Source organism: Eptatretus burgeri, chromosome 9 (genome assembly GCF_056783735.1).
Source record: "Eptatretus burgeri isolate ZD-2024b chromosome 9, Ebu_testis_v1, whole genome shotgun sequence".
In the NCBI taxonomy this organism is placed as follows: Eukaryota; Metazoa; Chordata; class Myxini; order Myxiniformes; family Myxinidae; genus Eptatretus; species Eptatretus burgeri.
In genome coordinates this window covers 87,415,656-87,441,708 of record NC_140969.1, presented here as the reverse complement: position 1 = coordinate 87,441,708, position 26,053 = coordinate 87,415,656, and the positions used below count along the sequence as shown (strand labels likewise).

At 45.8% G+C, this 26,053-nt stretch overlaps 1 protein-coding gene across 3 annotated transcripts in view; it reads right to left on the bottom strand.

Annotated features, from left to right (window-relative positions):
• LOC147020548 (protein FAM161B-like) overlaps positions 1 to 24,051 on the bottom strand; it is a 38,787-nt gene extending 14,736 nt beyond the window's left edge. Inside the window, exons 1-3 of one of the 3 annotated variants that reach the window (XM_085895979.1) lie at positions 23,153 to 24,051; positions 7,537 to 7,787; positions 3,464 to 3,731 (exon numbers count right to left, since the gene is read on the bottom strand). In XM_085895979.1, the coding sequence (XP_085752105.1) occupies positions 3,464 to 3,731; positions 7,537 to 7,787; positions 23,153 to 23,392 (759 nt within the window). In that variant the 5' untranslated portion in view covers positions 23,393 to 24,051. The remainder of the gene's footprint in view (positions 1 to 3,463; positions 3,732 to 7,536; positions 7,788 to 23,152) is intronic. The other 2 variants (XM_085895978.1, XM_085895976.1) reach the window with 2 other exon arrangements.
• Positions 24,052 to 26,053: the final 2,002 nt, after the last annotated feature.

Genomic DNA, 26,053 nt, shown 5'->3' with positions numbered 1-26,053 from the left:
CATACCTTAACCCCTTTCCAGTTTGATCAACTTCAATGTCTCATGGTTATCTCGGAGAGGACCCACATCAACCATGAACTACCATCTTCATCTGTGGCTTTATAATGAATATTTTAACATGCTCATCACTTATTCCCTCCACCACCGAAGGTGGACGGAGGTTCTGTTTTCACCCCTGTTCGTTTGTTTGTTTGTCTGTCTGTTTGTGTGTTTGTGAGCACGATTTTTCAAAAGGTTGTGGACAGATTATGACAAAAACTTGGTGGATGGGTTGGGTGTGTGACAAGGAAGAATTGATTTGATTTTCGTGAAGATGCAGATCTGGATAGTTGAAATTTTAAGTGATTCCTCAGTATTGAGAGGTGGGGCAAAAAACTATATATAGCAGGATATCTCAAAAAGTTATGGACGGATTATGACAAAACTTGGTGGACGAGTTGGGTAGGTGACAAGACCAAGCCGATTAGATTTTGGTTAATGTACGGATCCAGATCAGGTCTATCAGTGGGATACAAAACATAAACTGTTCAGCCTGGTGGAGGTACAGTATGCCCTCAGCCAGTACTTGCACTAGGATGTTGATGTCAAGTGATTTTGGATAATGGTTGAAACTCTTCCTTACCCAGAAATGTGATTTTGTCTTTCCGTTTCTTGGCTCCAAAGGTACTAACAGAATATAATTTTTTTTTTTTTTTACCATTTGTTTTTGTGCCAAGATGTTCCATCAACTCATCCTCTCAGTTCTGTGCACATTCTTGATGGTGGTACAAGGTGCACTAAATTAGCCTGTCCAACCAGAAGCCCATTCCACTAAGATTGGGACATTCATTGTTAATCAAAGTAAATACCGACAAGGTGGGAGGTACAAAAAAGGCAGAATATTCTACTCGTAGATTTTGGAAAGCCATCTTTCCATCTAGTATATATGTATATATATATATATATATATATATATATATATATATATATATATATATATATATATATATATATATATATATATATATATATATATATATATATATATATATATACCAAGTCAAAAAAAACACCAGGGGGTTGACTCAGCCTGCCATCCTTCCGAGGTCGGCGAAATGAGCACCAGTTGTACTGGGCCCGGTGTATGCCCCGGTTAGAATAGGTGTACCATATCCCTGTGTGTCGTAAGAGGCGACCAGGGTTGCGTCAGGAAGGGCATCCGGCGTAAAAACCTATGCCAAATCATTATGCGGACAACAAAACGAGAGCGAAATGGAGACAGTTGGTCCGCTGTGGCGACCCCTAACGGGAGCAAGCCGAAAGAGGAAGAAGAAGATTTTGGAAAGCCATCTACGACTAATCAGACTTTTTGTGTGTGTGTGTGTGTGTGTGTACATTGTTGAGGCTCGTATGCAAACAAACAAACAAAGAGCAAACACACAACGCACAACAAGGGGGGCAGGAGACAAGAGGGGCGGGAGAGGGAAGGACCAAACAGTGGGGAACAGAGACATTAGGAGATCTGTGGAAGGGAGAGGGGTGGGGTGGAGAACATGGGGAATACAAGACGGACATTACAGGGACTTTCAGGAAGGAAATCAGGGAATTTGAAGGAGGTGGGCTTGGGGTGGATTAATGGGGGTAGAAAAGATCGAGGTTTTGGATGGGGAAAGATAAGAGGTGGTGGTGATCAATAAGACCTGGAGGGAATAATGGGATCGAAGAGAGTGTGGGAGTTTATTCCAAAGGCGGGAAAAAAGAGGAATGAAAGAGTGAAGGTGAGCAGTGATTCGTGATTTTGGTAGTTTTGCCAGAAAGGGGTTACTGGCGGACCTTGAGCGCCCTACGGAAATGTGGGGAGGACACATTGCAGACAGAGCGGGGGGTGGGGGAGGGCAGCGAGACTGGAGAGGAGACTGTAGAAGACAGAAAGACCACCGACCTGCCTGCGGTGAGAGAGTGAGAGACCCAAAGACTCAGGCTCATCACGGGAGATGTCAATGATCCTAAATGCTTTGGTTTCCACAGCATGAAGCCAAGAAATGTGAGAGGTGGGAGCACCAACCCAGAGGGGAGAGCAGTACTCCATCAGGCTGTGGCTGAAAGCTTTGTAAGTGATCAGGAGCTCAAGTGTGCCGAGGAAGGACTTTGCACGACGGAGGATTCCCAGTCCACGACTGGCTTTGAAGGCCAGGTTGGAAATGTGGTTTTCCCAGGAAAGACAGATCATGGCAGATAGTGAGACCCAGAAGCTTGAATGAAAGGATTTCTTCCAGAGGATTGTTGAGACAGTAGATGTTGTGGTGGGGGGGGGGGGGTCTAAACGGTCCTTTCGGAGAGACATAGTGAGAGTGTGAGATTTGTCCGGATTGAAAGACATGTTCCACGTGTTGGACCAGTTTGTGATTTTACCCAGATCTGCAGTGAGCGAAGAAGCTGCTGCTTGCCAGTCTGAGGGATGACAGATGGTGCAGCAGAGGGTGGAGTCATCAGCAGAAATAAAGACGATTTTACAGAGAGTCGGAAAGGACCTGTTAATAAGAGATGTCCATGTATAACATTTGGGTTGTGAGAGATGATGTCATTGGTGGCCAAAGTCGGTAATGACATTGAACGGTCTGCTGGGAATGTCATGACATTTTAGTGTTTTGGTTATTTTAATTTACTTATTTATTTAAGATGCGCAACAAATGGCAGATAAATCGTACGAGTCGCAAAACCGGGATAATTATAAACTGAAATAAAGTTTTGTTTCTTGTTTGAATTATAATTTGAATACACAACTGACAACACCATACTGGAGTATATTAATGGTGTGATTATTATTATTATTATTATTATTATTATTATTTATGTTTCATTCAGTGGGGGAAACTGATTGATGTGAATCCAACAATGTTTCTTTCATTCCTCTCAAATGTAATCACCTGCAACAATTTTCACTTCATAAATAGCTCTGATTTGGGCTGACAGGATGGCCTATCGGTATGCACACTCGCTTCTGAGCTGTCTCACCTGAGGTGTGTTCAGTTACCAGGTTTCTTGTGCTGTCAAGTGCTCGCTAAGTGGCTTAAGCACTCAAGCAAGCACTCCATTCAAAACTGTTGATAAGGAACAGCTGGCTTGGAAAGTGCTAGCTAGCTGCTTGGTAACTGAACACACCCCTGGGTTCGAATCCAGCGCAAGCTATAAACTGTCATCCCTGTGTTTTTAACAGCTTGGGTGATCCATCAATGTGTCTGCTGTCCCTCAGGTGGATGCTAAACTGGCGTCTCGTTGCTGGACGTTGAAGATCCCACGGTGTCCTTCACGCAGAGTCGGTGAGCTATTGCCGGCACCGTGAACCAATTACAAGTTCCTGCTCTAACCCGAGTCGAACGTCAGACTCGGCCAGATGGTTCGTGAAGGACTTGCTCCAAAAGGTTCCCCCAGCCAATTTCACAAGAACGTGGGAATAATTGTGGCTTAAACAATGTGAACCAACCTGGAAAGGTTGTGGAATAGTTGGACCTGTAGATTGTGGAGAGGCCCTGGTCCTGTAACCAACGCTTCGAGACCGTCTTTGCTTGTATGACTCGGCAGGTAAGGGACCCAAGGAAAAACTCTTCCACAGCTGCAGCAGTCGATGCAAAGAGGTTTCTTCACAAGGCCCCAGATCACTGCTCAAGCCTGGAGAGTGAAGGGGAACACTTGCAGAGAATAGTTCCTGCAATGAGAGTGAGTGGCCGAGGCCAGGTGGCATACCTGGGGACCTACTGAGAGAAATAGGGAAAGAAAAGAAAAATTGGGTTAGTAGTATTACGGTTGTGGAAATTCGCATTACACCATAAAGAGTCCTCAGGTGAGATATATCGGTAAGTCCATGTGTAGTTAGCTGTGATTCATATGTGTGATTCATCCGGGCTGCGACGCTTTGAGATAGCCGTTTTTCTTTTCTGTCGTTATTTTGAACCAACCACGTCTCAACCGCCATTACAACAACCACCTTAACCACAACGCCAACCATGCTACCATCACAACAACCACGACCACCCCAACTACCAACCGCACCACCTGTGAACACTGAACGTCGGGCTGTCTCGGGCCCGTTCGGCGATCGGTGTCAAACGCATCGAGCCGCGAGCGCGAATGGCGGCCTTTCCGAGGGAGAATTCGGATCCAGAAGGCTTCACGCCCCTTTTTCTCCGTCCAATGGGCGAGCGTCGGGCGGTATGGCCCCGCCTCCAAGCACGGTGAACGTGGATTCTCCACAAGCAGAATTCGGATCAGGAATGCTTCACGCCCCCTTTCTGCCCGACCAATGGCTGAACAGAGGGTGGCGTGGCCCCGCCTCCAATCGCGTTTTGATCCGAATATTTGCATATAGGCTCCTCCTGAGGCCTATAAAGATCCGAGCGCAAGGCGACTCGCGAGCGTGAGTTGAGCTGGGAGGAGTTTGAGATAAGTTGCGGAGGAGTTGCAGGGGAGACTGCGGACGGCAACGAGGTTGCGGTGTTGGGGTCGCTCGTCTCGTCGCGGGATGCAGGCCAGCCAGCCATACCCCTCTCCCTGAGCATCAGCGATTTTTTTTTTTTTTTTTGATTTTTTTTCCCCCCCCCCCCCATCCGTGCTGAGATAGTGCCGGGGGGGGCCCGTTCCTCCTCCACCCTAAACGTGGTGCCAACAAGACCGCCCGCGCGGAGAACGCCGGAGAGGACTCGCCGACCACGCCAGGGCACGGAGTCGGGGCGCAGTGGCGCGAACATTGCGGCTTGCCCGCCATCGTGTCACGAGGACGCGGGTAAGACCTCCCAGTCTCGTGGACCTGGCCGATCCTCCAGGATCCACGTACATTTGGTCTACGGACCTGTCTGCCTCCTTGCCTGTGAGGGTGGCTTTCTTTCTTTCGGGTTGAATGCATGCTGTGGCGCCGTGTCCAATAAGTAGAAACTGTTTAAGTGCATGTAAATAAACCTTTGCTTTTATTCAGTTGTAGCTCTGCATTGCTTTTATTGTTTTAACTGTTATATGTGCATTTTTGTATGGCTGTATACTGTGTGTGTGTGTGTGTGTGTGTAAATAAATGTGCATGGCTTGTTGAACTGTTTTCCCGCTTTGCTTCGTCTCCTTCGTTTTATTGAATCTCCATCTTGCATCACGTAAGGGGTTCGTAGTGGGTTTAAAACACCCGGTAATTAATCGGAACCGTCAAGGCCGACGATAACTCCGCACAGTTATCTCTGTAGCACGGAACGGACTGCTTAAGTGGTTCGTCTCCGGAGTCGACCTGTGGCGTGGTACGATCGCCCGATCGACCACTCGCGCAGGTACTTTGGTCGGTCGAATTTGGCGAGCAACCCTATCCTGCGCGGGTGGGCAATTGGCACGGTCGTGGTAGGGTTAAACCCCCACCCGTGACTGGCTCCGGGCGGTAGTTCCCGGAGGGTCACGACTGAATTGTCCGTTCCGGTGGGCGAGGCGGCCGCCATTCGAGTCAAGCGGCCGATCGCACGCCGGACGGGTCAGAATTCGCAACAGTATGTTTCTGTTACTTCGATGTCACGTTGTATTCCAGGATAATTGTCAAGTTGTTTACAAGTGACGTTCAAAGTTAACCTGCAATTTTTGTTTGAGAATCTTCATCATCGTAATAGATTTAACAGGTTGCTGAAAGTTTGTTGGGGGGGGGGGGCACTGGTTCAATATCTGGTGATTCCTGCGTCACCTGACAAATGAAGCTGCATAAAGCATTCTGGGTATTTCAAAGAAAGCAGCGAATACAGTGTGCCATGTGTTCACAGACAGCCTTTTGTCTGATGGAATTTCTAGTGAATACAGAAGCATCAAAGCGGCCGAAGTTTCGAGATTAGTTTACATTTTGGACATTTATAGATGTCTCTTTCTCTCTTTCTCTCTGTCTGTCCCTCTCTCTCATAGGGAAATGTGTTTGAATGTTTCAAAAGGTTTTAAAATGGGGTGAATTGCTTTGGATGATGAAATGTGTGAATAAGGGTTATCTTTGTATATGTATCATTAATATACATTACTCTTAACAGTGTTGCAGCCAAAGTGGTCTGTTGAAAAGGGTTAACATTGAGTACTTTTCCTTTGCCTTTCCAGCAATCAGTGAGGGCAGGAACACCTAATATCCAGACAATATGATTTGAGACACAAAAACATCGGTTGATAGAGTTGAGGTAAGGGTTTTCTTTAACCAGGGGTACAACCATTATATGAAACGATGAAGACTTTATAAGCCTGGCGTTGGCTTAGTGGTTAGCGTGGCTGGCTTGGGATCTTAGGATCCTGAGTTCGAGCCCTTTCGGCCACTGAATTGACACCATGTGGGGTTGACTCGGCCTGTCATCCTTCTGAGGTCGGCGAAATGAGTACCGGTGTACTCGTCATAGGGGCACTGCATCAGCAGCACAGCCGTGTTCCTAACCAATGATGCATCCAGCAACCACAAGGGTGCACACAAAAGTCTGTGTGTATTTTTCTTCTTCTTGCGTATGGCAGCTTGGCTTCCGGGTAGCTATCACTGTTTTTGTGGCGCGACTATGCCGCTGATGCTGTGCCCCTATATCAGTACACTGGTACTTATTTCACCTACCACGGAAGGATGACAGGCTGAGTCAACTCTACCTGGTGTTAATTCAGCGGCAAACGGAGCTTGAACTCGGGACTCTAAGATCCCAAGTCAGCCACCTTAACCACTAGGCCAACGCCAGGCTTTGTGTGTGTCTTAAGATTTCATAACTCGAGTCATTTGGAAGAATCTGCAAAAGTCTTTTTCAAATAATGGTCATTTTTTTAAAAGATGACCTTAATATGTGGTTTCATCATTCTATTCAAACCACTTTATGAAATTGACAAATTTGTATATTGATGAATAGATGTTGGGTCAAATTTCTGCCATGATCGTATAATAATGAGTAGATGATCCCCAAGTAACTTGCGACATTTTCCTCCCTTTGCCTATGTTGGTGGTTCAAAAAAAAAAAATTATTCTCCAGAATGGCACAAGATTTAACAACAAATGACATGATCCCTAAAAACGTTGACTGTGTCTCATCACGTGGATTAGAGCAGATGTCAGTACTTTCACCATCCCACTGAGCCCCGAAATAGCTTTGGCTGAGCTATCATTGCGAAGAACCTGTGCCGTAATCGGATTTATCCAATGTTTTCTCAAACTACAACTGTATTTCTTCCATCATCATTGTTTCTTATCCAGCCTGTGGCTGCTGGTTGCATCATTGCTGGGAGCGTGGCTGTGCCACTGATGCCCCCATTACCAGTAAACTGGTACTCATTTTGCAAACCTCGGAAGGATGACAGGCTGAGTCAACCCACCTGGTGTTATTTAACGGGAGAACAGGGGCTCAAACTCAAGACCCTAAGATCTTAAGCCAGCCACCTCAACCACAAATTGTCACATAAAGTTGAGATATGTCGATTGTGTGGGACAATATCTGGATTTAAAGAGGCTCAGTCATCGACGGAGACTCGCAAAGAAAGCTATTGATATCTTACAAACAAAGCAACGACAATCAAATGGAAAACAAGAGGACTTGCCTTTCTCCCACTGGCAGCCATTGCTCATGCGGTAAATGTGTTACTTGAGAACGATGGTTACAAGATGGCTCCTGTGCGAGCATCTTCATCTTGTCCAGATTATCTCCATCATCACGGAACTCAGAACATTCCTTGGCTCCAACTTGCTCTTTCTCCTCTCCATTTTCTGCAGAACTTGAGCCAAGTAGCCTGAGCTTGCTCTGATGACCTGTCGGCGTGGTGTCTTCAAGCCCACTGTCTGACTCTCCCTCCTGAGAAAAGTTCCATCTTGATTTCAGTTTATGATGTTATTAATGTATCTATAATATGTCAATATGTTAACTTGGATCATAAACAAACGTCCTCATGATGTACACAAATATTTTCTTCCTTCATTATTATTGTACATTATTATTTTCTTAATTATTGCCATGATGCCATGAGTCTTAAGGACCCAGCTCACTGCAACCCTGTTGTAAAAGTCACTGAACAGGAATGTTTCTTCATTTATCAAGTGCAATATCTCAGATGGATTAATCCCATAGAAGCAATCGACTCAACAATTTACGCGGAAAGGAAATGGACAAGGAACTACACGAAAAGCTGATTAAACAAATAATAAACAACTCGTATCATTTATATTTAGCAAGTGCAGTGATGGCTTCAGGCAATAAAAATGATATTGGGGAAAAATATTCAACACGGCCTTAAATCCACCAAATGAAAATGATTTTTACACAAATATGTTATAGAGACCAGAGACAGGGAATTCCGACAAAGCCTTGAATGGATGGATGACACAACGGGTAAATCAGAGCATTTTCATTCTCAGCCTCTCGCCACAGAAGTAAAATTTCTCATTGTGTCTGGCCACGGATTTCTGGATGAAGGAGATTACATTGAGGGTTAGAATGCAAAGTTTAATCATCATTTGGGAGCATTGAATAGGAGCAATGGTTTGGCCACCAGAGTCAAACTTTCTCAAAACAGGAAAACTGTGCACTTAGTCCTAGCAAATGGACCATACTGGAACCAAGGCCTGAACTCTAGCTGCTCAAAATGCCAACCTCTCCGAAAAGCTTGACCAGCACCAGGCTTTGGCTGGGCCACTCAATGACTTTCACCTTCTTGTTCTGAAGCCATTCCAGTGTTGCTTTGCTGTATGCTTGGGGTCGTTGTCCTGTTGGAACGTAAATCTTCACCACAATCTCAGGTCTTTTGCACTCTGAAGCAGGTTCTCCATCAAGGATTTGCCTGTATATGGTTCCATTCATTGTTCCCTTTATCCTTACAAGTCTCCCAGTCCCTGCCCCTGAACACATCCCCATAGCATGATGCTGCAACCACTATGCTTCATGGTCGGGATGGTGATGAGCTGTACTCTGTTTCCGCCAGACCAGACGCCAGATAGCACTTTACATTCAGTCCAAAGAGTTCAATTTTCGTCTCATAAGACCACAGAATCTTTGCCTCATGCTCTCAGAGTCTTTCACATGCCTTTTTGCAAACTCCAGACATGCTGTCATGTTCCTTTTTCTCAGGAGTGGCTTCTTTCATGGCCACTCCTCATAAAGCTGAGATTTGTGATGTGCTGCAGAGATTGTTGTCCTTTCAGCAAGTTCTTCCATCTCGGCCAAGGAACTCTGTAGTTCTTTCAGAGTGGTCATTGGGTTCTTGGTCACCTTCCCGACCAAGGTCCTTCTTACCCAGGTACTCAGTTTGGTCGGATGGCCAGCTCTCGAAAGAGTTTGAGTAGTTCCATTTTTTTTTCATTTCCTAATGATGGAGCTCACTGTGCTCTTGGGAACTTTCAACACTCCAGAAATTGTTTTATACCCTTCCCCAGATTTATGCCTCCTCACAATTCCATCTTGGAGTTATATGGACAGTTCCTTGGACTTCATGGTGGAGTTTCTGCTTTTTAATCTTTTTGAAATTTTACTTCTGTGGCGAAACATGTACTGTCAACTGTGGGACGGTATATAGAAAGGTGTGTTTCTTTCTAAATCATGTCCAATCACTTGAATTGGCCACAGGTGGACTTCAATCAAGTTGTTGAGATATCTCAAGGATGATCAAAGGAAATTGGATGCACCTGAGCTCAATTTGGAGTGTCAAAGCAAAGGCGTTGAATACTTATAGAGCAACATATTTGAACTTTTCATTTTTAATTAATTTGTAAAAAATTTCAATAAACATGTTTTCACTTTATCATTATGGGGTATATTGTGTAGTTCGGGGACAATTTTGAAAAATTTAATCCTTTTTAAATTCAGGCTGTAACACAACAAAATGTAACAAAAGTCAAGGGTTGTGAATACTTTCTGAAGGTGCTGTGTATATATATATATATATATATATATATATATATATATATATATATATATATATATATATATATATATATATATATATATATATATATATATATATATATATATATATATTGTGACGGTTCTACAAAACCATCATCCCCAAGGCAATGGCACACAACATATCGTGCTTCCTGAGATAGTTATGTCATTATTATTCGTTTTAGATGGCCCTTCCCTTATGTGTCATGGGTTTATTGGTCAATATGCATCGTGTGGGCGTTAGGCAGGTTTGACTTCTCATTCTTTGCCTCTTGCTTTGATGCATATGTGAACCTCTCCTTCACACATGCATGTACACCAAAGATCATAACAAATAGGCAGTTCATGAGCATATGCGCACCAAAGCCATTCAAATTGCGAGTCGTAACTCAACGGGCATTTCAGCACAACCTTCATCATACTAGAACCACAACGCTACAACATTTCATATACCATCAAGATTCCTTTACGACAACCACCACACCATTGAAACATCATCCAAGCTCACCAACAGTGCCTAGAGAAAGTCTACATCCCCTTTCAAACTTTTCACCTTTTGTTGCCTTATAGCCTGAAATTAAATGACATTAAATCATACCTTTTCCCACCTTTATTTACACATCGTAATACACAACTTCAAAGTGAAAAACAAATTCTACAAATTTCAGAAAATTAATTAAAAATACAAAACTAAAATGTCTTGGTTGGATAACTGTACACCCCCACCCCCCCCCCCCCCGAGTTAATACTTGGTGGAAACACCTTTGACAGCAATTACAGCTGTGAGTCTGTTGGGATAAGTCTCTACATATTTTGCACACCTTGATTGGGCAATATTTGCCCATGCTTCTGTACAAAGCTGTTCAAGCTCAGTCAAGTTACATGGGGAGTGTTGATGGGCAGCAATCTTCAAGTCATGCCACAGATTTTCGATTTGATTTAGGTCGGGGCTCTGACTCGGCCACTCAACGACATTTAACTTTTTGTTCCTTAGCCACTACAGTGTAGCTTTAGCTGTGTGTTTCAGGTCGTTGTCATGTTGAAAGGTGAACTTCCGTCACAATTGCAGCATTCTTGCAGAGGGCAGCAGGTTTTCATCTAGGATTTTTCTATATTTTGCTCCGTCCATTTTCCCTTCTATCCTGAAAAGTGCTCCCGTCACTGCCGATGAGAAACATCGCCATAACACAATGCTGCCACACCATGCGTCACAATTGGGATGGTGTTCTTTGGGTGATGTGCTGTGTTTGCACCAAACGTAACCTTTTGCATTTAGGCCAAAAATTTCCATCTTTGTTTCGTGAGACCACAAAACTTTTTGACACATGGCTTCAGAATCTCCGGAGTGGTTTCTTGCATTCCTCAAACGGGACTCAATGTGGGCATTTTTGAGTAATGGCTTTGTTCTTGCCACCCTACCGTACAGGCCAGACTTGTGGAGTGCTTGGGATATTGTTGTCACATGCACACAGTGACCAGTCTTTGCCACGAAGGCCTGTATCTCTTTCAAAGTTGCTATTGACCTCTTGATGGCCTTTCTCATCAGTATCCTCCTTGCTTGGTCATCCAGTTTGGAGGGACAGCCTGATCTCGGCACGGGTTTTGGTGGTACCATACGCCTTCCACTTCTTAATGATTGTCTTGACTGTGCTCCAAGAGATATTCAAGGCCTTTGAAATATTTTTTTATACCCATCTCCTGCTCCTGCTCTATGCCTTTCCACAACTTTGTTCTGGAGGTCTTTTGAAAGCTCCTTGGTTCTCATGGTTGTCTTTACTGTGAAGTGCACTACCCATCAGAGGAAACCTACAGGAACAGTTGATTGTTTTCTGAATTTTTTTTCCTGACTCATTGCTGACCACTTCAGAATAGTCCAGCATTTTGTCTCGAACCATTCCTGGGTGCATTTTGAAGTGTGTTTGGGGTCAACGTCCTGCTGCAAGACCCATGACTTTCAATGGAGACCCAGCTTTCTGCCACTGGGTTGAATATTGCACTCCAAAATGCCTTGGTAACTCCTAATTTCATGATGCCATGCACACATTCAAGGTACCCAGTGCCAGAGGCAGCACAGCAACCCCAAAACATCACTGAACCTCCTCCATGTTTAACTGCAGGGAAGGTGTTCTTTTCTATGAAGGCTTCATTTTGTTTTCTGTAAACATGGAGATGATGTGCTCCACCAAAAAACTCTAATTTGGTCTCATCTGTCCACAGGACATTCTCCCAGATGGATTTTGGCTTGTTCAGGTGTGTTTTGGCAAACTGCAGTCCGGCTTTCTTTTGTCTCTCTCTCAGCAGTGGGGTCCTCCTGCATCTCCTACCATAGAACCTCCTTTCATTGAGTTGGCGACGGATGGTGCGATTTGAAACTGTCGTACCTTGTGTCTGAAGGTCAGCTTGAATCTGTTTGGCAGTTGATCGAGGTGCTTTCTCCACCATTCGAACAATCGTTTGTTGTAATCTTCGATCAAATTTTCTCTTGCGGCCACGTCCAGGGAGGTTGGCTACAGTACCATGGGCCTTAAACATCCTGATAACATTGCGTACGGTGGACACAGGAATATCACGGTCTCTAGAGATGTACTCGTTGCCTCGATTGTCCATGCTTGGCTACAATCTTGTGTCTGGTTTCCTTTCTTTTATCCATGCTCATTGTGGTGCTCACAGTGACACAAAGCAGCAGAATGACTCCTTTTCTCGATTCAAACTGGTTGAATGAGTGATTTTTATATTGCAGGCACCTGCAACTCACCACCAGGTGAATTCAATTCCAAAGTGAAGGAGAATCACCTGCTTGAAATCGAATTATTTCTCACAACTTCTAAAAGGTGCCAATAATATTGTTCGGGTCATTTAAGGATTTCTGTGTGGAATAAGCAAAAATTTAGTGATTTTCTTTCAGCTTTTTTTTGTTTTGTTCCACTGCAAGTCAAAGAAATACACATTTGGACACCAAAAGATTTTTTAATTTCAACATTTTTCTGGAAGAAATTATGCATTATTTGAAAAAAGTGAAAAGGTGTTAATACTTTTCGCCATGACTGTGTACATATACGAGGTGTGTTCAAAAAGTATCCAACCTTAATGTTTCGTGCGTAAACAAATGAAGCGAGGGAGGCGTGGTTTGGTGCACGTATGTAGGCGATCCTAATCCGTATGCGTGAATATTTTTCCACCTGCAGAAGCTGTCAGTCGCCGACAGACCGCCGATGAGTGAGGAAGTGTAAGTGAGCGCTGTCGGATTTTCGTTTTTGACAAAATGACAGATCAGTGTGGTCTCATCGCCAGTGATCACCGTGTTGAAGAAGTTGGGATTGCTGTTCAGTCTCCAGCATGTCCTGTGCGATCTCCAAATGGAGTTGCTTCTGCTCGATCGTTAGCAGCTTTGGCACGAACTTCGCTGAGATTCTCCTTAAGCCCAAATCCTCAGTCACAATGGAATGAACGGATCCAATACTGATGCCCGCCTCGTCTGCAAGTTCTCTGATCGTAATTCGACGATCCTGCATCAGCAGGGTCCTCACTTGGTCAATGACGATCTCATTTCGGGAGGGCGAGGGCCTACCAGAACGTGCTTCACTTTCCACTGACGTGCGACCATCTTTGAAGCGGTTGTACCACTCTTTTATCTGTGTGGTGCCCATTGCTTCGTTCCCGAAGGCCTGTTGAATCTTGCGGATCGTTTCCACTTGGGAATCGCCAAGCTTTACACAAAATTTGATGCAGTAGCGTTGTTCAAGTTTTTCCATCATTTCGTCAAAAACGAAAATCCGACGGCGCTCACTTACACTTCCTCACTCATCGGCGGTCTGTCGGCGACTGACAGCTTCTGCAGGCGGGAAAATATTCACGCATACGGATTAGTATCGCATACATACGTGCACCAAACCATGCCTCCGTAACTTCATTTGTTTACATACGAAAAATTAAGGTTGGATACTTTTTGAACACACCTCGTAAATATATATGTATATATATATATATATATATATATATATATATATATATATATATATATATATATATATATATATTTATATATATATATATATGTATATATATATATATATATATATATATATATATATTGTTACGGCTGTGGAAATTCGCAATACACCATAAAGGGTCCTCAGGTGAGATATATCAATAAGTTCATGTGTAGTTAGCCCACACCTGTTGTTTAGAGGGAATATGTGTGATTCATCTGGGCTGCGACGCTTTGAGTTAGCCATTTTTCTTTTTCTATCGTTATTTTGGACCATTAAGCCGCCAACAAACTCAACACCACCACCTTCGCCTCTTTACCTCCACAACTCCATCCCGCAAACATCGTTTCACCACCATTCCCAAACGACGCCCGCCAACCACCAAACCACCACAGCAAACCCCCCACCACCTTCGCCTTTCGCCTTCCACAACCATCGACCCCACCAGCAGTCAACGCCAAACGTTGTACTGTCCGAAGCCGTTCAGTGATTGCTGCCGAACGCAGCAAGCCGCGAGTGCAATGGATGCCTTTACGGGAGAGAAAAACGGATCAGGAAGGCTTCACGCCCCTTTTCCTCCATCCAATGGGCGAGCGTCGGGCAATGTGGCCCTGCCTCTAAGCGCGATGGATGTGAATTCCTCTCAGGAAGGAATTCGGATCAAAAGAGGCTCACGCCCCTTTTTGCCACACCAATGGCTGAACAGAGGGTGGCGTGGCCCCGCCTCCAATCGCGTTTTGATCCTAAAATCTGCATACAGGCTCCTCCCCCGGTCTATAAAAGACGCGAGTCTGTGTGAAACTCGTCGTGTGGGGGTCGCTTTTCTCGTCGTTGGTGTCGTCTCATCGCTGGGCTCGTCTCGTCGTTGGTGTCGTCTCGTCGCTGGATTCGAGCCACCTTCGCTTTCACAAGCGACCAAGCCAGACAGCCATTCCCCTCGCTCGACCCTGAGCATCAACAATTCCCCCCCCCCCATCCACGCTGAGATAGTGCCGGTGGCCCCGTTCATTCCCCACCCTAACCGTGGTGCCGACCAAACCTTGCTTGCGCGGAGCACGCCAGAGAGGGCTCACCGACCACGCCAGGGACACGGAGTCGGGGCGCAGCTGCGCTGATATTGCAGCTTGCCCGCCATTGTGTCACAAGGACGCGGGTAAGACCTTATCGGTCTCGTGGACCTGGCCACTCCTCCAGGTTCCACGCACATTTGCTCCACGGGCCCCGTCTACCTCCCTGCCTATGGGGAGGTCTTTCCTGTTTATTTTGAATGAATGATGTGGCGCCGAGTCCCGTCAAGTATAATTGTTTAAGTGTTGTAAATAATTATAGTCGGTAGTAGTGCTTTTGCTTTTGTTTCATTTTGGCTTTTGTTGCACATTGCATTACTGCCTTACGTGCGTGTGTTGTATGTGTGAAATAAAGGTGCTTGCTTGTTGAACTGTTTCCCGTTTTGCTTCATCCTTTCCTTTGTGGAAAGTTCCATCTTGCATCACGTAAGGGATTGATAGTGGGTTTAAAACACCCGGTAAATAATCTGAACCGTCGAGGTCGACGATAACTCCACTCGGTTATCCCTGCAGCACGGAACGAGCCGCTTAAGCGGTTCGTGTCCAAAGTCGACCTGCGGCGAGGTACGATCGCGCGGTCGACCACTCGTGCAGGTACTTAGGTAGGTCGAATTTGGCGAGCAACCCTATCTTGCGCGGGTGGGCAACTGGCACGATCGTGGTGGGGTTAAACCCCCACCCGTGACTGGCTCCTGGCGGTAGTTCCAGGAGGGTCACGACTGAATTGTCCATTCCGGTGGGCGACGCGTCGCGATTCGAGTTACGTGACCGATCGCATGCCGGACGGGCCAGAATTCGTAACAATATATATATATATATATATATATATATATATATATATATATATATATATATGTAGGTGAGTTTTATTCATGTATTTTGTTTTTTACATTTTTTTTGCTATTTCTATCGTTCGATGATGCTGCCCCACGTGGTTCAGTTGGCATCAACATTTAGAGCAATACAATAAAATAGCTCGTCAGCATGGCTGCTTTCTTCCATAATTTGAATGAGGAATTGAAGACCTGAGTGCAAGAAGTACTTTAGTCACAAAATAACACTTTTGAGATATTGAGGATCAAAGTTTTCAAAACATGCTGCAGATACTGTACTTTTTTTAACGTGGCATACTATGGAGCCTGTTGCTGGTTCTAGGGGCTATACAGAGCAGACAAACACTTTTTTGTGGAAAAATAATCCTTTATTACGAAGAAAACAAGAAAATTAGTTTTGGACTTAAGTACTTTTTGTGACTAAAAACCTGGACTCAGGTACTTTTTGCGACAAAATGGCTGGACTTGGGTACTTTTAACATACAAAGCTCTTTATTGCTCATTTTTGATTGCCAAACAGCCATTTTTACTATGTCTCATGGGGCTGTGCAGTGTACATACATCCAATACATGGGAATCTGGGTCAACACAGCATTGCACTGCACTGCCACATGCACAGTTTTATGAGGGCTTAAAAGCTGATGACGAATGTCATGCCTTTTTCAGTACCAGCAAAGTATAATACATAGAAACTTCATACCTGATGCTTTGGCATCCTTCATTCTCTTTCTAGCCCAATATCCAGGGTTTCATTTACGTTTTTTGCCCCCGTCATGCCTGTTATCAGGGTTATCCTCATTCACACCATGCTGTCCAGCCTCCATGGTCGCCATTTTCACAGCTTGTCACGTGACACATACTATCATTTTGATTGGACAGTCATGGACTTAGGAACTTCCTGCTCAAACATTATGGACTTGAGTATTTCTTGCACTACATTTTAGTGAATTTAACAATGACCATATACTAATATACAGGACTTGAGTACTTATTTCCTTCGCATTCTGCCAAAGGTTATGTTTTGGTCGGCGTGTATTTATTTATTTATTTATTTGTAATATTGTGATTCGTATAACTCAAAAAGTATTAAACCGAATTGCATGAAATTTGGTGGGATGATTGGTTATTAGCCAGGAAGCATTCGATTAGATTTTGGGATCGTTCGGGTCAAAGGTCAAGGTCAAGGTCACGAAAAGGTCAAAATTGTCTTTTTACGATAACACGGTCAATTTTTATTCAATTTGCATGCAACTAACGCCAAAATGTTCAGAATTCAACGCCTCATCTTGTGATATGCAATATGACACAATGACGCCCATACTCTTGTTACCGGTTAGGGGTCAAAGGTCAGGGGTGTCACAACGTTGAAAAATATGCGGTTTTTTGTCATAACTCGGTCAATTCTTGTCCGCTTTACATGAACCCAGCACCAAAATGTTCAGAATTTAATGCCCAATCTTGTGACACAATGACGTCATAACACATGTCACCGGTTGGGGTAAAATGTCGGGGGGGGTCACGCCCTTGAAAAATATGCGGTTTTCGGCATAACTCAGTCAATTCTTATTTGATTTGCATGAAACCAGCATCAAACGAGATTACCTTCTCTTGTTGAAACGTTGTATTCACCGAGCTTGCGAGTGAAGACTCGCCAAAACGACGTGAGTTGATTGTTGTTTAGTCCGTAGCCCCCAGAAGTCGGGGGGGGGTCATGACATTATAGATATGTGGTTTGTGTCATAAGACCATTCATATGAAACCAGTTCCCCACACTCATACCAAGAACAAAAAAAAGTAGTGGCGGCGAAGGTATGCGCTCTATGAGTGCCCGTTCTAGTTTTGGGAATTTTTTGGTATCAAATGATGCTCTGGCCATTATAGATTATAGTACTGGTGCCGGCTCATTTTTTTCAATAATGTGACTTAAGTACTTCTTGCACCCAGGTCTTCAATTACTCCATTGTTCTATAACTAATAAACCATCTTTATGAAACTTGTACGTTACTGCAATGTTTTTGTTATCATTCCCTGGGGAAAGATTTTTTAAAAAACAAAAAACTTTAGGGTGAAGACAAAATCTGGAGCTGAAGTAATTTTTAAAATTCTCATTAGCATGTGGCATGCTGTATGTACTGCGGTGATTTATTTATGAAATAGATTTATTAAATCTTAAAAAACAACAACAAAGATTTCTCTATTTATGAAACAGATTTACGTGATTTTTGAAATGTATTTTTAGATCAGGTCAGGTCAGGTATGGGAGCATGTGCCAGAACAGCGCGTCGCTGCGTCCACTTTCCGCCGGTACTCCAGGGGCCTCCGTCTGGCCATCCCCCAGGCAGATGCCAGGCCCATCCCCATCTCCTTGAGATGATGGTCAACCTGCTGCAACCATGAGGCACGTGGTCGGCCCACTGGCCTCCTCCACTCATGAGACTCCCTCGCTGAGAGAATCTGGTGAGCAGGATCAGCGTCAGGAAAACGAGCCACATGTCCATACAGCCGCAGCTGACGCTCACGGACTATGCAGGTAACAAATCTCATCCGAGTCTCTCTCAGCAACCGCTCGTTGGACACAAAATCCGACCAGCGATAGCCAAGGATTCGCCGAAGAGACCTGGTACCAAAGGAATTAAGTCTCCGTCTCAGATCCTTGGTCAAAGTCCAAGTCTCGCACCCATAGAGCAAGACTGGAAGTACCAAGGACCTGAAGACTCGGACTTTCGTCCTCCCGCACAGGTACCGGCAGCGCCACACCCCATGATCCAGTGAATCCATGACTCCCCAGGCCCGACCCAGACGTCTTTTGACCTCCGGCTCACAACCTGCGGAGACATGAATATCACTGCCAAGGTAAGTGAATCTATCCACGACCTCAACATCCTCACCACAAACAGACACAGACAGGACAGCAGCATCCAAGATGTCACCGAAAGCCTGGATCTTTGTTTTGACCCAAGAAATCCGTAATCCCAACGGCTCCGACTCCTCATTCAGCACCTCGAGGGCCCCCAAGAGGATGTCTAAAGTCTCCGCAAAGATGACTGCATCATCTGCAAAATCAAGGTCCGAGATCTTGACATTGCCAAACGATGCACCGCAATCCTTGATCTCTCCGACATCCTCCCAAAAATCCAGTCCATACAAGTGCTGAAAAGTGTGGGGGCAAGTACACATCCCTGACGAACTCCAGTAACAACTGGAAATAAGTCAGAGGCGGTACCACCACACTTCACAGCACTCTCAGTACCAGAGTAGAGTTCAGACATCAGATCGATCAGTTTCGGTGGCACCCCACGAAGACCAAGAATCCTCCAGAGGACATCCCGATTCACTGAATCGAACGCTTTACAGAGATCAACATAGGCTGCAAGCAGCCCCTGCCGAAACTCTCGTCTGCGTTCAGTGAGGACACGAAGTGCAAGGATACGGTCAATCGTTGACCTCTTTGGTGTAAAGCCTGACTGCTCTGGACGCTGGTGCTCAAGCAGATGGTGGCGAACCCTATCAAGAATTATCCGAGGCAAAGACCTTGCCCGGCACTGAGAGCAGCGTCACCCCTCGGTAGTTGTTGCAGTCTTGGCGATCACCCTTCCCTTTCCAGAGAGGGACAACAAGGCCCCTCTTCCAGTCAGTTGGGATGATGCCTGTGTTCCAGGCAGAGCACAAAACTGCATGCAACGACGCTTGAGTGCACCATTTCCACCACCCTTCACAAGTTCAGCATCCATCCCACACATCCCTCGACCTTTCCCCCCTTTCAACTGGTTCACCGCAGCCCGTGTTTCCACAAGCGAAGGTGGACCACAGTTGATTCGAGGGTCAGCAACAGGGATTGTAACACCCTTGACGTCCAACTCGACAGCTGGGGGATCAGCCTGGTACAACCGCTCAAAGTAACCGGCCCAGCGGGCCTTCACTTCAGACTCCTCTGTCAAGAGCCTACCACTCTCTGCTCGAACTGCAGTGCTCCCAGGGATGGGCTTGGATGAACGTAATGTGCGCGAATTCCCCTGTAAGCGGGACGAGAATCACCTGTCCACAGGTGATGCTCTACCCCCTCACAGATTCCTCGCACATAGGCCTCCTTGTCCACCCTCAGTGCACGTACAGTTTTACGCCTCAGCTCCCTGAACAGCTCAGCTCTGCCATTCAGCCTGGCCCTGCGACTCTGGTCAATGGTATCCAGTGTCCCTTGAGAGACAAAATTCTTCTTTGCCCTGCGGTGAACTCCAAGGCATCCACCGGCAACATCAAGGACGGTGGTCTTGAAGGTGCTCCACAACTCTTCAGGACCCCAAAGCACCCAGACCCCCAAGTGTCCACTCAGCCTGTTCGCAAACTCCTCAGCTACTCTCTCATCCCTGAGCTTGGCAACATCCAGCCTAGGCTGGGATGGTACCATTCTCCAGGATTTAAGGTGCAGCTTTAGAGTTGCTACAACAAGCCTGTGGTCAGTATTGAGGAACTGAGCACTCCGGTAGACCCTGCAGTTCTGGATCATCCTCCAACGACCGTCAATGAGGACATGGTCAATCTCCTTTGCCACACCGCCAGCGTTGGAATACCAAGTCCAGCGATGAGCTTGCGGCGCTGAAACCATGAACCAGCCACCCTAAGTCCATGACTTCTTGCAAAGTCAAGAGAACTTAGTGCTATTCTGGTTCATAGTTCCTGACCCATGGGGACCAACACACACCTCATAACCATCCCTATCAGTTCCAGTCGATGCATTGAAATCCCCCAAGACTAGAAGTGTATCTCGTCTGGGGCACTGATCAACCACAGACTCGAGTGTGGCGTAGAATGCATCCTTCACGGTAAGATCACTCGCCTCAGTCGGAGCATAAATAGAGACCAGGGAAATGACACCTAAGGAGTGACGAATCCTTAATCTCATAATACGCTCGTTGACCGGTGTTACCTCAATTATCATTGGGGTCAGCTTATTGGACACAGCTACAGCAACTCCTTGGGTATGGTAACCATCAGAGCGACCAGACCAATAGTAGGTGTAACCACCCACCATTATCTCGCCGCAATCCGGTCTCCGAACCTCAGAGAGAGCTGCAATCCCGATGTCCAAACGCTTGAGCTCAGATGATAACAGAGACAGGTGATCATCCTCTCTTAGGGATAGGACATTCCAGGCACCCACCCGAAGGGACCGCCTCAGGTTAACCCAAGGAGACCGCCGTCTGGTGGACGACACCTCAGCACCACTCCGACACACTCTCCCGCAATCTGACCCAGGGATGTTACCCCGTGGTTTCCCTCCTATCAAAGATTGGGGGTCCCGAAGGCTTTGCCCCAATCCCATCATCCGGTGAGCTGCCCTGCGAAGGGAAGCTGCACAGGAGGTACTCCCACGGGAGTGGGTTTTCAGATTTTTTTGCGTTTTGCGTTTTGCGGAATGAAGGGTTTTACGGTGGCTGGAGTGCAAATCCTGCCACCAACCTCCTAATAAGAAGTAACCCAACTGCAGGAGGACGTCCGCAGACACAGTTGGGCACTAGATATGGATGGCCGTTGGCTCACAAGGAGCTCCTCCACCCTTTGACAGGTTTTGTTTTTAATCCTGCTGGGTGTCCATATCCAAACACCCTCCTCACCAGAAAACCTGGTGGGGGAGACGGTTTAGTCGCCGACAACCCGACCATGGAACAGGTTAGTACAGGTTTACATGGTACCTGTAGCAGGTCACAGATCGAACCTGACCTGACAAAAAAAAAAATTTTTAGATCCTCGTGGATAATCTCTAAATCTTTCTCACGTTGTTGTTGTTCATCTTCTTCTTGTGGACTTTTTTTTTTTCACAGCCTACAGTTTTCATCGAAACTTCCTGAAACTTGGCATATACATGTAAAAATACCCTGCACAGACAGTTAAGTATGAGTCACATTTGCACTATGGCTAGGATACGGCGGCCATACCCCCCCTGAATTGACAGAAACATGCGGCGGCCGCAGAGTTTCTGAGGTGGCCTCAGGGTGGCCTTACGCCGTATGGCTATATTTTACAGGCCGTAAGGGTCTCCGTGGAATTAAAGCGCGGAGTTATAACTTTTTTTCATTTCTAGGTTGGCTGTAGCAATTCGACAAGCTGTAGCCATGACGTAGATGTTGTTCCACGTCGACCGTTTGGTGGGCTTGCGTTATTCGTGTGTTTTCCGTAGGCTCTTATCAATGAAAATTGAATTCTGCCAACCCCCAAAAAATTACGGCGGCCGCACTATTTCTACGTTCGCCTTAGGGCCCCCCTGAAGGTCGCCTTGCGGGCACCTTGAGACTACCTTGCGTCTACCTTGAAAATTCCATGGCTGCCGCAGGAACGCCCTAAGGTCACCGTGCGACATCAAATCAAATACGTACGGCACCCCCACGTTTTAGGTCTCCACAATTTCTAAATACGCCGTGCGGCTCCCTGAAAAAATAAAAACATATGTGACTGCTACATTGTGTGACCGTGGAAATACTGCGGCCGCCCTATAATTGCGAGTGGCTGTAGATTTTTTTAGACCCTACGGCCGCCGTGCCAAATGTGACTGAAGCATAACCATCTCCGATTTTGAAAATTCCTCCTAGAAAAAAAGTTATGACGTCAAAATATCTCCGCTAATGGAAATCACCTAAAAAATTATCTCTGAAACTAGGCAAGCTTTTTGAATTCTGTTTGCGGGAATCGAACAGGGCATTAGCAGAGATGAATTACCGCACATAAGATACATCACTATGACGTCATATCAATTTTTATGACGTCATTCCTATTTTTGACATTTTTTGTTTCACAACCCAGAGTTTTCATCGCATCTTCGTGAAACTTGCCATGTATATGCAGAAAGCCCACGCGCAGGCAGTAACCATCTCCCATTTTGGAAATTCTTCCTAGAAAAAAAAGTTGACGTCATAATATCGCCGCTAATGGAAATCGCCTATACCATTATCTCTGAAATTGGGCAAGCTGTTTGAATTTTGTTTGCGGGAATCAAGCCGGGCATTAGCACAGATAATTTATCGCAAACCTGATGCATCACAATGACGTCATATTCGTTTTTATGACGTCATCATTAAGAGGACGAGGATCTTAGCTCATGTGAGCTTGTTTGGATCTGTGAAGCGATTATTATTATTATTATTATTATTATTTTTAAAATCATATTTGTCGCATTACTATACTATATGTATATGTATATATATATATATATATATATATATATATATATATATATATATATATATATATATATATATATTTTTTTTTTTTTAACATGAGCATTTTTGCATTAATAAACATTGAGGGCACGTATTCGTGCATTGTTCTTAATGCATGTATATCAATATAATATTTACATTGTATAAGTAATGATTTCGAGCCTGTGCGTCCATCCCTCCTACCTTGTCTACATGTCCTGGTCTGGGCACCTCGTCTCCCCGAATAGACAGTCCGGCAGAACTGTTTTCAGAGTCGTGTTCGGCCAGCTCGTCGTTTCTGTGGGACAATGGCTTCGCAAGTAGCTGAACAAATGTCGAAAATATCCAAAATATACTGAGAAAAACCCCGGTGATGCGTAGCCAGGCAACCGGCCAGGACATGGAATGAAACAGCGCAATCCGAAGCCATTCGAACGGTTCCATTCATTCGACCATTCATTCATTCATTCTTTCTTTCGTTCACCTGTGCGACTCTCAAGACCCACTGTTGCATGGAGGATTGCAGATTTTCCAACAATATTGTGTGTCTTCGTGTCGCGTGTTGTCCGAAACAGTCGCAAGACGGCTATTCTCACCTTTCCTCCCATTATATCTCCCCCTTCCCTTTTCTCCCTTCCTTCCCTCCATTTCATTGGCTTCGTGCTCGCTATGCAAGTGTTCAGTTCATTCCATGCCATCTTCCATAGTCATGACTGGCCTCCTTGAGCGATGTCGAACCTTTTGTTCTCCACATTCAAGGCCCTTTCGTTATCCTGGCATTTACACGACACTAACCATGAAGCAATCCAGGATCAAGCATGAGAGCAGGTTAAATATTCATGGAGTTGGTCCTCGATTGTTCGTGAAGTTGGAATTGAACGATTACAGTTGGAATTGAACGTGATGATTTCAAAAGCTTTCATCATGAAATGGCCCAAAGCAGAAGCCGAATCTTATCGACGGTCCATGTGCTGTAAAATTATTGGTGGAACGAATAATTTCGATGATGAATACATAATGCTCACACAGGGAGCAAGTTCGAGCCCTCTTTAATCCCTCCGTCCATTAATCCTTCTTTCAGCCATTCTGTAATACCCTCATCCACCCATCCATTGCCAGTTCCTTGTTGATGATATTGGGGATATTGAGAGCCTGCACAAGCGAAGTACTGAACAAGAAATCATGCCCCTTGAGTTGTTTTATTCCTTACTAGCAAATACAACTCGTCGCTTCATTGATGGGTCAATGATGTGGGGAAGGGGAGGGGGGAGAGAGGCAGGAAGAGTGAGAGAGAGGAGGCAGGTGTAGGGTGAGAGGGGGAAGGGGAGGCAGAGACGATGAAGAGGGGGGAGGTGGGGAGAGCGACACCTCACCAAATATTGGGGGAGGGAGGGAGGGAGGGAGAGAGAGAGAGGTGAGGGAGGGAGAGAGGTCAGAGAGACAGAGAGGGAGAGACAGACAGACAGACAGGGGAGGGAGAGAGGGAGAGACAAACAGACAGACAGACAGAGAGGGAGGGAGAGACAGACAGACAGGGGAGGGAGAGAGGGAGGGAGAGACAGACAGACAGGGGAGGGAGGGAGGGACAGACAGACAGACAGGGGAGGGAGAGACAGACAGACAGGGGAGGGAGAGACAGACAGACAGGGGAGGGAGAGACAGACAGACAGGGGAGGGAGAGACAGACAGACAGGAGAGGGAGAGACAGACAGACAGAGAGGGAGGGAGGGAGAGACAGACAGAGAGGGAGGGAGGGAGAGACAGACAGACAGACGAGGAAGAGACAGACAGACGAGTGGGGGAGGGAGAGAGGGAGAGATAGACAGACGTGGGAGGGAGAGACAGACAGACAGAGGGGAGGGAGAGACAGACATACAGACGAGGGAGAGAGAGAGAGAGAGATAGAGACAGAGGTGGGGGAGGGAGAGAGAGAGAGATAGAGAGAGAGGTGGGGGAGGGAGGGAGAGAGAGAGAGAGAGAGAGAAAGAGACAGAGGTGGGGGAGGGAGAGAGAGAGAGAGATAGAGAGAGAGGTGGGGGAGGGAGAGAGAGAGAGAGAGGTGGGGGAGGGAGAGAGAGAGAGAGAGGTGGGGGAGGGAGAGAGAGAGAGAGAGGTGGGGGAGGGAGAGAGAGAGAGGTGGGGGAGGGAGAGAGAGAGAGAGGTGGGGGAGGGAGAGAGAGACAGGTGGGGGAGGGAGGGAGGGAGAGAGAGAGAGAGAGAGAGAGAGAGAGAGAGAGAGAGAGAGAGAGAGAGAGAGAGAGAGAGAGAGAGAGAGAGAGAGAGAGAGAGAGAGAGAGAGAGAGAGAGAGAGAGAGAGAGAGAGAGAGAGAGAGAGAGAGAGAGAGAGAGGTGGGGGAGGGAGAGATATCGAGAGATAGAGATGGGAGGGAGAGATATCGAGAGATAGAGATGGGAGGGACAGAGACACAGATAGAAGGAGGGAGGGAGTGCTGCATTTTCTTTTTTGGAGGGGGGAGCAAGGAGGGGACAGAGTGAGAGGAGGAAAAAACAACAAACAGTTGAGGGGTGGCGGTGGGGTTAGCAAAGAGAATGACCGAACACAAAAATAACCACAAAAAACATGTCAGAACAGCTGTACACACAACGACATAACAGAGTTTATTATGTAATATAATGTAAACAGCTGGCACATCTGCAAAAACTTTGATATTCCAGTTCCAAAAAAATTGTGGGAAAATGAACTTAAAGCAATCACGGAAAACACTGAAGTTCCACTCACGTACGACCTTATGATCCCATCGGGCGTGAACATCGGAAACAAATCGTTGTGACCAGATATCATACTTGGGTGCAAAAAAAGAGAAGAAGGCATTGCTAAAGGCCCTGCAGCACCTTGACGATTTTGCCAGCGAATGCCGACGTATGAAAAATTTGTCTAAAACGCTGGCACACGTCGAATACGTTATGGATAAGTTTTGTATACGTTAAGAGCACGCTGAAGCACGCTGGCATACGTCGTAGTATGCCGAGCTCGTCGACAAATTTTAAGCATGTTCAAAATTTTCTGACGTGCTCGGCGTATGACTCGCACGTTCCGCATACGCTGGCCATAAGTTGTAGGCACGTTATGCGATCGTTGACGCA